Genomic DNA, 13,453 nt, shown 5'->3' with positions numbered 1-13,453 from the left:
GGGTGCCAGTCGCTTTGAAGGAGGGCTACATCCAGGCACAGGCTCAGGGTAGCTGGGCCTGGCAAGGGTTTAAACAAGTGCATTGTCTCTGGAAGGGATATACTCATGTTTAAAGCAGGACAGACATAACTGAGGGATAGTATTTATGCCTGATAAGTGGAACAGGGATTTGAGTAAAGTGAAAAGTGCCTGGAAATGCATGTGGGGTTTCAGCTCAAGAGCTGCCTTCATTGGGCGGAACAGAGGCTGCCCTGCAAAGTGAGCCCACCACATGAAGAGGCGTCTATCCCCATCAGGCCCTCCCTCTCCAGTGGCAGAGGAGCTCTGAGATGTGGGGTCAGTTCACAAGGGAGAGAGTGGCCCTTGAGGCCCAAGTACTATGTGGGGTCTAGAGGGCAAAGCAAGCAGTTAATGCAGGAGCTGTGATTCCGCTCCCACTTGAGACGGCTGTTTTTATTGTACTGTATAATATACTGAGTGAGGACTTTATTGAGACATTAAGGGCACAATCCTATGCATGCTGGGTCAAAAAAGGTGCCACAGTTCCCATCATGCTCAGCCACCATGGGAATACCCTTTTTTTTGTGAGGGACGCCTTTGTCATGAAAAGCAAGGTCTAAGAACCTAATGAATAAATGAAACAAAACATAGACAACAGAGATACCACAAAAGTTATTAACTGTACTTTAATGACACCATAAGTTGAGGGAATGGAGAGGCTGGGGCAGGAATGGAGAAAGCAGGAGATGCCCCCAAGAAAGGGGCTGCTCAGTGCTTGGTCTGGGTGTGTGGCTCCCGTGGGAGCGGCAAAAACACCGAGTGACCAGAACTGGGGAGAGTAGTTAGAATACCACCCTCCCACCACCACCTTTTAGTAAGAATTTGCACCTGTTTTCCTGCCTCTTCCGTTTTGGGTGATGAATTACACATTATCACAGCCTGTGGCAAAGCAAGAGCATCCAGACTTGCAAAAATGCTACCAAAAAGGAGTTTGGAGACATTTACCATAAATTGTGTGTGTTGGAAGAATTATAAGCATTTAAATTTACATTGTAAATTTGTACACCCGTTCAGATGGAATGGCCCCAAATAAATCAAATATATATATTTATAGACTTTATATATACAAATATATATCTATCTTGGCAGATATATCTCTCTCTCATCTCTTTTAAAGGGATAAAAGGTTACATCTGTCTTTGCATGCACAGCCAAGAGCTCTACCCTACTCAGTTGGACCCTGGGCTAAACACTACAGGGAGCTGCAATCCAGCCACTGCAAACGTATTCTGTTGGTGGAGTTCATCTCCCTTTTGCCTGTCATTAAGGCATGAACACTCGGCTGAGAGAAGGGGAATGGGGAATTAGTCCATGCCGCTGGTGAACAAGAACTCCACATGGCCAAATTCCACCTCTCGCATCATGCTGCAGGGGAAACATTTGGGAACACTTTTATTGCTAAGTGAGTAACTGCTTCTCTACATATGGGAAACGTCACCTACCCCACATCAGAGCTGCCACTCCCTCCCTCCCTCTCCTGACCCCGGCCAAATGAAGCAATGCTACATTTCCTCCAGCAACAGTCCCTTTGCATCCCTTTCTGTGAGCTTCTCACTGCTAACTAGAGGCAAACACACAAAAGGAAGAAGGAACGAAAGAAGGGCAGGCCCACATAACTGGGGAATAATGGATTTATAAATGATTCATAGAGGGTGAAATGCTTTTTTCCCTTTTCCTTTTGGAGGCTTACACAGGATTCATGCTGCCCCAAATGCTATTTGCTTTGCATTTCAGAAAACAGGCTTTTGGGGAGGGGGGCTGCCTTGCCTTCCCCTTTGGAGGGTCCTGCTTGCCTTCCCCTTCTGAACAAAAAGGAGTTCCATTCCTTGGCCAATCCGCAGGGACGGGAACCATGAACCAGCATATGTGGATTGGCTTAGCAGGGGGAAACAGTCATGGCAGCTGGAGCAACAGCAGGAGCTGACTAAAAGGGAAGACCTTGCCAAGGCCAGTAAGCCAAACCTGATGGGCGCCTTCTATGGAACTCCCCCAGTGAGCCAGCCTGCTGTTTTCCTACCCATGTCTTTCATTCCAAGGCTGGAGTGAAAGGGATCTGCAGTTGAGACTACTTATTTTGAAAGGGCCCCAAGCATGTAAGGGAGATAAATAGGCACCACGTCAAAAAGGCAAAAATTGGATAAGGCTAAACAAACAGGAGAAAAAATAAATTAATGGAAATTGCACCAGCAATGCCCTTTGCCACAGAGACAGGCTTAGCACCAGGCCCACGGGGCTGTCAGTCTCACACAGGTGGTTGGCAACTGGAACGCCAGAAGAGACACCCCCTGACAAGGTCTCTGGGCACATCTCCTTCAGTAGTGTTCGTGGGGCATTGATATGTACAAGAGCATACAAGAGGAAGAAGGGACTTCGTGTCATAGGGCGGTGCTTTCTGAATCCTCCTCTGAATTGATTTTTCCTTGTACTGGATGTCTCTGGACTTGTCCCAGCGGGTCCAGGTGAAGCGTGGCATCGGCCTCTACATGGATGGAAGGTATATCAAGGTGGGCTAGATCTGCAAGCAGGTACAGACAGAGGAACACAGGCTGTTATTATCACATTGTGGCACACCTCCCCACCTGCGAGTACATATACTAAACTGACAGAGGAGCTGAAGCTTTAACTTAACTGAGCACTAAGTACCGTTCTCAGAGCCTGCTAATGCCAGAGAAAAGGGATGTCATAATATCTTTTCTATTCACACCTCATGCTTTGACATTCTTCAGCACCAGGCCTTCCCTGCAAGTGGCCTCCGCTCCCAGGACTCCGTTCCAGGCTACATGCTCCTTGATCTCCTGGGCTCCCTCAAACACAGCTCAGCAGCCAGTGGATGCCTGTATGTCCTGAAGGTTGGGGTGAAATGCCCTGCAACCTCATCTCAAACAGGTGCTTGTTAAATAGCTGCCTGCCTAGTTATCTGTGTGAGAAGTGGGGCAGGAAACCTTTGGAAAAGGAAAGAGAGATTTCCTTCTCCCTCTTTTACTGTCTGTGTGCCATGAATGACTGAAGACATTGCTGTGGGCTGGTAACTTGTGAAGTTACTCGCATGACCACTTGAAAATGCCACTGGGCAAAATATGTACCTCATTTGGTAGGGAGGCATCCACATGGCAAGGTCTCCAAGTGCTGAAGCCCCCCCCCCCCCCGACAGCCTTGCTGCAAATTGATCTCCTAAGTGAGGGAGCCTCGCTGGCCAAGGCTGCAGCAATACATACTTTTCATAACATTTTCGATCCCTGCCTCACCCCATGCACCTCAAATTGGTAAGTATCCCACCAACTTCTCAGGGGTCAGATTTCTATTTCCTGTGCTTGTGAGGGCATAGTATTCCTAGATGTATTTCTAGAAATAGACACATGGATCAATTTTACTTATTGAATTTGATCAATTGTGGATAAAAAATATGCAGATTTTGGCTCAGAAAGAAACTGTGCAAATATTCCCTTGAAGAGCTGACTGAAATAAGGATATCTTTAAACTTTCCCAGATAAGTTTTTTTCTTGATGCTTTTGACCAAGGCAGACATAGTTTAATTCTGAGTTGTTTTGATTCTTGTTTATCTCAAAACACCAAAATAAAGAGAAGCCATTTTTTTCCCAAACAGTAACCTGGGGCCACTCTTTAAGGCGTAAAAAAGATGATGATGTGTACCCACATGTTTGGAGAGAATATTGTTTGTAGACATGGATAAACCCACATCCAGGAGCCAAAGTATGTATATGAATTTCTCACCCAGCTGTTGCAATCTTCGTATGACAGACATGTTATAAATGCCTCTCTCTTGAATAATGTGAAATGACTCCTAGGTGGCATTTAGACTGTGGCCAAATTCAGACAGCGGTTAGAAATTGAGGAAGGAACACTTCTAAATGGAGGATTTGGGAAATGGTGGGCTTGCTTAGCTATTAACAAAAAACGGCATCTGGATTGTTCTGAGCAGACAATGCCCCTGCCCACACACAACCTGATCTATTCCAAGAGCTCCACAATGACTGTCCAATACATTATGCCATATCATCCTTGTCACTCCTACCTTCTAGTCAGCCATATGGGACAGCTTGGACAGAAAAAGCATCCCCACTACTTTCACTTATTTCTCAGCTAATAGAACTGCATTTGTTTAAGTCCCTGTGAAGCACATAATTATATAATTGGCCTTCACAAATCATCTAATGAAAAGATCCACAGGACAAACTTGCCTGGAAAAACCCCATGTGAAACCAATAAATGAGGGCGGATAGACGTGCACAGGACTGAGTGAATCCTCTGTAAGAGGATCACAGCCTGCTCGATCGTTGTGCACCATACAATGCTTACTGAGTATTGTATGTATGCCCTTTGGATAGATAGGTGCTTCACTTGCACCAATACTTCTGATTTTTTAACAAAGGAAATTAGCAAAAGCAGTGGGGAGGATAAGACATGTCCCTTTGCCCCTCTGGCTTTGCCACCTGCAGTCCATACTCTGATAGCTGCCCAGTCAAGACCCAGGGCTGAGGCAGAGGCACACTAAACTCTGGCACACCTGGTGCTGAAATTCTCATTTTCAGGACTCACTGAGTTCTTTTGCCTGTCCTGCCTATCAGCAGGCCACAGGATGGTAACTTTATACCAGCAACCAATACCACTTGAAACAAATGCTGCCTTTAATCATCTGGACATACTTGTGGGATCTAGTTTTTCTATTTGCCATGTCCCATAATCTCCCACAAGTCTGCTGTTTTGGTCAGGATACAGCAAGCCCTGACCCCTGTTTATTGGGAGACATTTTCCACTTTATGAGTTTTCTTTTAGAGTTACAACTTGGTCTAGAAAGGTAACAGGGAAACACACCCATGGTGCAAGCGAGAGGCTGAGCTATACATTCTAAGCACTTGTAAGTGGCAGAGGGTGCTTGCAATATAGACAAAAATCTCCCTCGTCACACAGTTTTCCACTGAGGTGACTCTGGGAGCATTCCAATGACTTAGCGATAAGAACATAACTCATTTCTCCTGGATAAGGAGGCTCCTGTGCAGGCTGAGCTGAAGAGCACTGTCCTCCCAATTCAACTCTTCTGTTACTGGGTGACAGAGGGGTCCTTCAGCCCCACACCCTGCAAAGAGTAGCACACATCTCAGCCTTGGCCTAGACCTACTCCTGGGGCACCCCAGGCCTGGAACATTTCACCTCACCCACAACAATGAGCACTGTTAATATTCAATCATGGCAATATCATGACATCCCTTTGAAAAGAACAGACGGAATGGCAGAGGAAGAGTCAACGTTGGTGGAAAGGGCAAGGGTAGGAGCAGGTGATTCCTGTGACTCGGAAAGGAATTAGTCAAATGGGGTTACTTGCCCTCCTATAAAAAAGGTGCCAGGCATGAAGGTCAGTCAGTGGTTCGAAGAAGCGCACTCCCAAGTTTACTAACAACAGTGTTAACAGGAAACTTGGGATGGGGGCCAGGCTTCAGCAGCCATGCAGCTCTGGGTCAGCGTGCCCCATGCAAGGCCAGTGAAATGGAGGGGTGACTCTGAAACGGGAAGGCACAGCCAGAGGTCAGGTCAGGTCAGGCCAGGGCAAAGGGGTGGCGGCAGTGGCAGCGACGGTGGCAGCGGCAGAAGGGGAAAGGTTTGGGGAAGAGGGCAGGGACTCCAGCTTACCCTGAGCATTCCCCTCACACCTATCCAATATTGCATCACGTGCCTCAAACAGCTGCAAGGACACAATAATAGGATTGGGAGAAAGGAACAGAAGAGAACCAGCAGCAACAAGACACACAAGTAGTACACAACAGGAATGCCCATCAGAGCAGTTTGCCTGCCTGCCTATCCTCCAGAGGGAAACCACCTCCAGGTGGTTCTTCCACTGTTCATGGGCCCATCCTTTGGAAGGAAACATTGCACAAGAAGATGAGTCATTTATAACTCACCAACTGTCGCAATGGGAGCTGCCATTTGCAGGAGGTACAGCAACCGGCACCTGCCTGACATCTGGAGGTCACCGGGAGGCCTGCTCAAGCCTTCTGCTTAATAGGGAGGAGTCAGCTAAAAGTATAATTCCCCTGGGGCTGCAGAAGATGGGTTAACCTATTTTGAGTACCCATCATCCCTGGCTTTTTGACCTGTCTGCTAGGGGTGGATCTGCCCTGGACTGGCTAACAGGGGAGGGAGCCTGGCTACTGAAACCCAAACAGAAGCTGCATCCATATGGGTATGGAAACCCAGAGGCAGGCAGTCTTCATCAGGCCTGAAATTTTGCTCGGCTTTTCTATTTTAACTGTAGTTGAAGTCCCCAAATTTAGACAGATCTGCCATCTCTCAAATCTGGAGAAGACACAAAAGTACTTCTCTGTAGTTTTCAAAAGATGATAATGTTTTTCCCCCTGGACCATCTAGTACCACTATTTACTTTCCATGTGCAAAGCAAAAGAGCGCCTGGCACCAGCCAGGCCGCAATACTGAAGAGCTGCACTTGCATATTTGCATATTTGAAATGCAAAGGGGCACTTAAGACCCTGCTGATTCTCTTACACCTGGCAATGTGGGCCCAGTTTCCCTTGCACCTGCTGGGTCCTGCCGACTCCATTCAGCAAGTGGTTTCCACCAGTTACATAAGGAAGCTTTAGCACTTCTTGAAGCCCCGAAACAAGTGGAAACACTCAGTTCTGGGAGTAGACAAGTTGGCAGAGCTCCCTTACTCGGCCTGCTTCCTTCTAGCAAGGTGCATTTCCCTTATTTTTGCTAGTGCCGAATCCCCATTGTGTAAGCAGTAGAGGTGGCTTGCACAATGAAATGATGGGGCAGAAGAGTGTGGGTGGGATTTCTGCTGGACTTTGTCACTCCCCAGCCCAGCGCAAAGCCCTGGTGGCAGGGAGGAAAAGAAAGCAAGTGCTTCCCTGTGACTCAGCTGGGCATCCCAAGACAGAGCTCTGCAGAACAGAGATTTCCACCACACCCGAATGCAGGGCCTGCGCCTGTGGGAGCGGCAGCACTGCTGTGCCTGCAGGAAGGCCGAGAGGGTTAGCTGTGCTGCAAACAGAAATGCCGCTTCCGAGCACCGTGAAACAGTGACTTGCTGAGAACAGCAGTGCTTGCTGGGACACATCACTGTCCTCTAAGAAAGAAGGGATTAATGACCCTTATGTCTCTGTCTTCAAAAGCTCCAGGATAAATCCCCAATTAAAAAGATCTACATCATCCTCAGCTTTCACTTCAGGCTCTTTTTCTCAAGATCATCCTTGGACAGCAAGCGGCTTTTGGGGTTAGTTCAACTCTCCACTTCATATCCTCAGCAGGGTGCAATAATCAGACCGTGCTGCTCCTTCCCTAGCCACAAGACCGGGCAAAGAGTATTTCCCCTTGCTAGTTTGTTCCATAACCCACGCTGCGCTGTAGACAGCAAGTTGAGTAGCATCAGAGCCTGCCCGAGGGGAAGCCAGTTCCTACAGGAGAAGCATCAGAATTGGTCGACAGAACACGGCCCAGTGGTCATTAGGTTTATGTGCAAACCAGAACAATAACAGTGCTGGCTACTTCACTCTTAACTAGACTACAGTGGCCCGGGCAGACTCTGGCATACTGCCTGCCACCAGCTGTCTCTTAAGTCATGTGAAAGACCACCAATGCTAGTGCAGAGAACTACCCCATAAGATGCTCCCTCTGCACCTGCTAGCAATCCCAGCAGCCCCCTTCCCGGAAGGTTGACCTTCTCCCATTGCTTTGTTACCTGTGGACATGCTCTCCCCGGGGGACATGCCGTCTAGTATGGTGTGCTCCGTGGACTGTGGACTAGAGCCAGATGTGTTTGATGTGGGCGGCTGTGGAGGCGGCAGCGTGGGCCTCTGTCGTGGCTTGGGGGTGGGCCGAGATTTGGTTAAAGTGCTTGTCAGGGAAGGAGGAGAAGACAGGGAAGGAGCAGCGGCTGGGGACAGTGGGCCTGAGCCCAGGGAATAACCTTGTGGGTAACTCAGTCCATAGGGCGACGGGGTGCTCGGTGGGGTAGGAGAAAGGCTGGCTGGGGATGGCTGCCCCGTGGACTGATCGGACATACCGCTGGACTGGCCATAAGGAACCTTGGCAGGGATTGGGGCCAGCTTCTTCGAAACTGTGGAAGGCAAGAAAGAGAGTGTGAACTGAGTATCAGTCGACATCAGACATCTGGTCAGGTTTTCATTATTTGCATTCTGAATAGGACAGGCGAACTTTCTCAGGATAAGTTAATTTGATGCACATGAAAACAATGAGTTTGAGAAGACAGCGTGACTTCAGTGTGGCCCACTCTGGAGATTCCCTGGGTGCTGCTGGCAGCTAGCTCCACACATTTCTGAGGATACTCAGAGACTCCCTCTATATGCCTGCTCACTAGCAGCTTAACCTCCTAAGGCAGTTGTGCAAACCTTTTGACATTTGTTTAATCTCCTCTTCCATTTTTCAGTTTCAGCCAACAAGGGACTGAACACTCAATAGCTAGCTCCATATTTTCTGCAAAACACAACAGGTGTGTTTTACCTGTCAGCTTCCACTTAAATTTCCTTCCTCTCCCTGCCCCAATGTGCATGTGTCCATGTACGCATGCACATGTGTGTATCAAGACTCTTATTTCTAACTGCCATGATTTCCAATAGCACCTGCTTGTGTTTTTCTTTCTCCAGTTTACCTCCTTCCAAGTAAACAGAATCCCTGTCTCTTCCATAGTCTATAAGCTGAGCCTGTGGTATGAAAAACCTGCACCAAAAATGCTAGCAGCTTACAAGTTATTAGGAATACTTAAAAGCCTATATTTTGCAGAGCGTCTTCCTACTTTGATTGTGTTCAGCTTCAGCTCAGAGTGGAACTGGGACCACGAGACAATGGATGCTCCCAGATGAGGCTTTTCCTCGTCAATCTCCTTGCTCCATTCGTGGAATTTTACTGAATAGTAGAAGCTTGAGGGGGGGGGGACCATGTTGACTCCCATTTGTAATCCTCCTATGTTTCACTGCTGCTACTTTTGCCTGCAACCTTACTATGAAAAACGTATTAGGGAGGAAGAGAGAGCATAGTTGCACAATGCCCTTTGACCAGTGGCTCTATGAGCAGGCCAAGGGTCTGTCTGGTCCAGCATTCTGGCTGCACAGCAGCCAACCAGCTGCCTACGAGAAACCACCACAAAGGGCACGACAGCACCTTGAGTCATGTTATCCAGCAGCTGGGGTACATTGGCATACTACCTCAGACACTGCAGGTGGCACACAGCCATCAGGACCAGTCGCCACTGATAGCCTTATCCTCCAGGAATTTGTCCCATCTCCTTTAAAGCTGTCCAAATCAGTGGCCATCACTACATCTTGTGGAGACAAATTCCATGGTTTAACTATGTGCGGTGTGAAGAAAGTTTCCTTTTTATTTGTCTTGAATGTCCCACCAGTCAGCTTGGCCTATTGCCTTCACAGTGTGCGTACTTTTGTGCACCTTTACCACCTCTCCACCAGCTTGCCTTCTTCTAAGCTAAACAGTCCAGCTGTTGTAACCTGCCTTGCAGGGGAGTTGCTTAAGCCCCTTGATCATTCTACTTGTCCTTTTCTGCATTTCTTCAATCTACAATATCCTTTTTTAGGTGTGGTTACCAGAACTGTACACAATACGGCAAGCATGTCACACTATAGAATTGTATGAGGGCAGTATTACACTGGCAGTTGTATTTTCAGTTCCCTTCCTAATTGTGCCTCTCATGGAATTTGACTTTTTCACAGCGGTTATGCATAGAATTGACATTTTCATTGATATGTCAACTACAAATGCATTCCTTTACAATTGCATATATTGAGTTGCATTTGCTATTTTGATGTCCATTCCCCCAATCTGGAGCTCCTCACAGTCCCTTTTGGTTTTAACCATATTAAACGATTTGATGTCATCAGCAAACTTGGCCACTTCACTGCTCACTCCTAGTTTCAGTTAATTTATTAGTAGATTGGAAAGCACTGGTCCCAAAATAGATCTCTGTGGGACCCCACTGATTATATTTTTCCATTATTTATTCCCATTTTCTGCTTTCTGTTCTTTGACCAGTTCAGTTCTGATCCATAAGAGGAGCTCTTACCTTCTTTCACAACAGCTAAATTTGTTCTGAAGTCTCTTGTTAAAAGCCCTTTGGAAGTCCAAGTAAACAACTTCACCAGATCACTCCTGTCTACCTTAATTGATATTCTGAAGCATGCAGCATCTCTGCCCAAAGGTAGGGCTTGAGCCAGCTTTTCTTACCATCCAAGTTCAACTCTCTAGCCTGCTTGTTTTGGCAATTTTCTTTGTTTTTCAAGTACATAAAAGTTCTGATCTAGGTTGCATTTTCCTAGCTATTCTTATAAGGACAACAGAAAGGAGTCCTAAGAAAACAGCTGCAACCACCCACAGAGAAAACAAGAGTCCTGACTTAAGTAGGATTACCCATCAGCAGAATCCAAGTATGGGTTGCGTGTGCTAAATAGAAGAGATGTTTGCAATGAGGCCCTGTCTGAATCTGCTAAGGTCACCCTTCTGTTCAGAAGTGCTGCATACCTTTCCGTAGAGTGTGGGGACTCTGCTCTGTGGACAGCTGCGGTGTGGGACCAGGCGGCTGCTGTGCCGTTGCACCACATGGCACCATGTGGCCACATGCCGGGCTGCCTTTCTGCCCAGACACTGGAGAGAGCTCCTTGGTTTTTAGTGCGCTAAAAAGATACAAAGGATGGGCAAGAAGGAAAGAGTCGTAAGCCCTTTTGGAAGAAGGCTGCCTTCTGCAAAATCCCCTCAGCCTCCTCCTCCTCCTCCTCCTGGCAAGAGTCCTGGGTGCATGCTGACCACCCTCTGCCAAGGTAAGCCAAATGATGCTTGCAAAGCAAAGCGCTTTTATGCTCTGCTCCCAAACACATGCCCAAAGTTCCAAGCAAACTTGCACCTCCACCTTCAAAGCAGACGGAGCATGACTAGCACATGAACGGCATTGTGGCCCCCGCAGTCACTCTGTGCACAGCAATGAGACAATGCAAGAATGGAGGGAAGCAGTTTCCCGGAAAACAATCTGAAGGGGAAGGGGAGATACAATATCTTCCTCATGATGGGAGGGGTGGGTGGCTGAAACAGTTGTCTGAGGTTCTGGAGACTTCACTCACTTTACAAATGATCACTTGATGGTCATTGGTCTGGGATGGCTGATCTGCAGCCCAGACCATTGCAGAGCCAGCAATGGTTTTACTTGGTGGGGCTAAGAGGGAGGCCAAAATGACCTGGAGTGAGACAGATGCTACTCAAGGTAGCTTGCCAGACCAGGCAACTAACTGCATTTGAAACCTGGAGAGGAGAAGGAATCAAAGTCTACCAGGCCACACTTTATGTCTCTTGTGTCCTTGCATTTTTTACTTACTTGATTTAACTGTATTTTTAGGCACACTTTAAGGTTAGGCAAGCTTTTCAAGGCGGCAGGAACCTAGTGGGCTGGCTCAGCTGCCTGGGGCAAAGGTCAAAATCATGTAAGTTGCAAATGGCTTTGCAACTCATGGCGGGGGGGATAGGTTTATGTTCTGCACCAAAGAGATGGTGGAATGAATGGGAACTACTACTACTCATGGATTAAAGGTCTATCCAAAGGACAAAGACATATATTGGTTGCCTACCAATTTGGCTGGCACGATTTCCCCAAGGAATCTTGGGAACTGTTGTCTGGGGAGGCTGCTGAAAGTCCCGTTAGGCCTCTCCAGGCTTCTTGCTGAGCGAGAGCCATTTGGCACTGGCGCGCCACTCCCTCTGCAGGGTCGGTCGTGGGCAGAAGGGCCGCTCCCTGGTGCACCGCTGCCTCCGAGTGGAGGCCGACAGGAGGGCCTCGCTCCTCTGCCGAGGCGCCGTGAGGCCGAAGGGATCCCAGCCCTCCGTGCAACGCTCCGGTACATGGCGGGCAAGCAGTGCTCACCCTTCCACCACATCACACAAGCGGTTATTTACCTAGCGAGCCCGGCTCCTCTGTCTCTGGCACAGGTGCAGCTGACCCAGGGGGGAGAGACTGACACATAGGGGCTGTGAGGAGTGCCAGGAGGATCGGGTTTGGAGAAGGGGAGGGGGCTTTTCAAGTAGATGGGGGAGAGGTTAGTTTCAGGACCATGCGACTCTGTGAGGGAGCTTTGCTTAGGAAGGTGCAGGAAGTACGGCTTGGGGTTGGAGTTAATGTCAAGCTGCTGAGGGGAGAGGGAGGAGGAAGAGGAGGAGGAGGAGGAGGACGAAGGGGGAGGCAGAGTTTGGCTGAACCCTGACCACCGGGACAGGGGCATGGGAGGCTCGGGCCTAGTGCAAGGGCCAGGCTTGGGGAGGAAGGGGTGGAAGGAGGAGTAGCAGGGCGAAGGGGAGGGCTTGTCGTCCTCGGGGGATGGGTAGATGTAACAGGAATCCGACCAACTAGACGACACACCATCCGTGCTGCAAATGTCCAAAACAACAAAACAAAGGAAAAAAAAAAGAGAGCAGAGAGCGTTTGTACAGGGAGGAACTGAACAGGAGTTTCGAAAACAGCCCAAAAGCAGGGGGCGGGGGCGAGGAGGAGAACAACAACCAAAAAGTCCAGGAAACAGAGGGGGGTCCCAAACTGAGGCACACTTGGGCTCATTCCTGAGCACACGGTGCCAGGTACCCAGTTTCTGCTGCATTCCTCAGGGACCATCCCCTTGGAAATTCAACAGCAGGCTCTGGAAGCCAGAAACTCAGCCCATGCAAAGCTGCCTGGCAAGCAGGTGATCCAGAGGCAGTCCTGATTTCTAAATTGGTGGTTGGGGAAAAGGTGGAAAGGAACTTAAGCTACCAGATGTTTGGTGTGGTTTTCTTTCTGGGGTGGTGCTGATAGGTATCCTTCTAGATACCCTTTTATTATATTGTCAGTACACACATTAAAACTTTTCTATATTCACATACTATTTACTAAAATTAATGGGTTACCCTACACCCTTTTTACTTTAGACCTGTGGGTATTATTCACCAATCCATGACAATCTTTCCAAATCACTTTGACTGGTTTCACTTTTGCTGAAGCAGTCCAACAACTGCCTTTCTCTCAACATAAGGATGAAGCCAAAACATTTTTCAGTAATCCATTACTTTGGAAAGCCAGAGTGGCTTAGTGGTTGATGTGTTGTACTGGGACTTGGGAAATCTGGGTTCCAGTTCCCTCTCAGCCTTGAAGCTCACAGGGTGGGTTTGGGCCAGACACTGACTCTCAGCTTACCTCATCCAACAAGGGTGTTGTGAGCATAAAATGGAGAGGAGGAGTATTTACACCACTCTGGAGGAAAGGCAAGATAGATGCAACAAACAATGCATTAATGAAGAAAAATCTGATCATGAGGTTTGGCTTACGGGCAGTGTAGGAACTATAAACAAGTGTGTACTGAGAATATAGCAGAAAGGTATT

At 48.1% G+C, this 13,453-nt stretch overlaps 1 protein-coding gene across 2 annotated transcripts in view; it reads right to left on the bottom strand.

Moving 5' to 3' along the window:
* Positions 1-668: 668 nt before the first annotated feature.
* Positions 669-13,453, bottom strand: part of ARHGAP44 (Rho GTPase activating protein 44) — a 115,280-nt gene continuing 102,495 nt past the window's right edge. The window contains exons 18-22 of one of the 2 annotated variants that reach the window (XM_044453922.1): positions 12,001-12,468; positions 10,582-10,733; positions 7,772-8,149; positions 5,707-5,758; positions 2,448-2,575 (exon numbers count right to left, since the gene is read on the bottom strand). In XM_044453922.1, the coding sequence (XP_044309857.1) occupies positions 5,751-5,758; positions 7,772-8,149; positions 10,582-10,733; positions 12,001-12,468 (1,006 nt within the window). In that variant the 3' untranslated portion in view covers positions 2,448-2,575; positions 5,707-5,750. Of the gene's footprint in view, positions 2,576-5,706; positions 5,759-7,771; positions 8,150-10,581; positions 10,734-12,000; positions 12,469-13,453 lie in introns of both variants that reach the window. The other variant, XM_044453921.1, reaches the window with a different exon arrangement.

This window comes from Varanus komodoensis, unplaced genomic scaffold, assembly GCF_004798865.1.
Source record: "Varanus komodoensis strain SLA01 unplaced genomic scaffold, ASM479886v1 scaffold7_1, whole genome shotgun sequence".
NCBI lineage: Eukaryota > Metazoa > Chordata > Lepidosauria > Squamata > Varanidae > Varanus > Varanus komodoensis.
The sequence above is the reverse complement of the archived record's forward strand: the minus strand, read 5'-3'. Positions and strand labels throughout refer to the sequence as shown.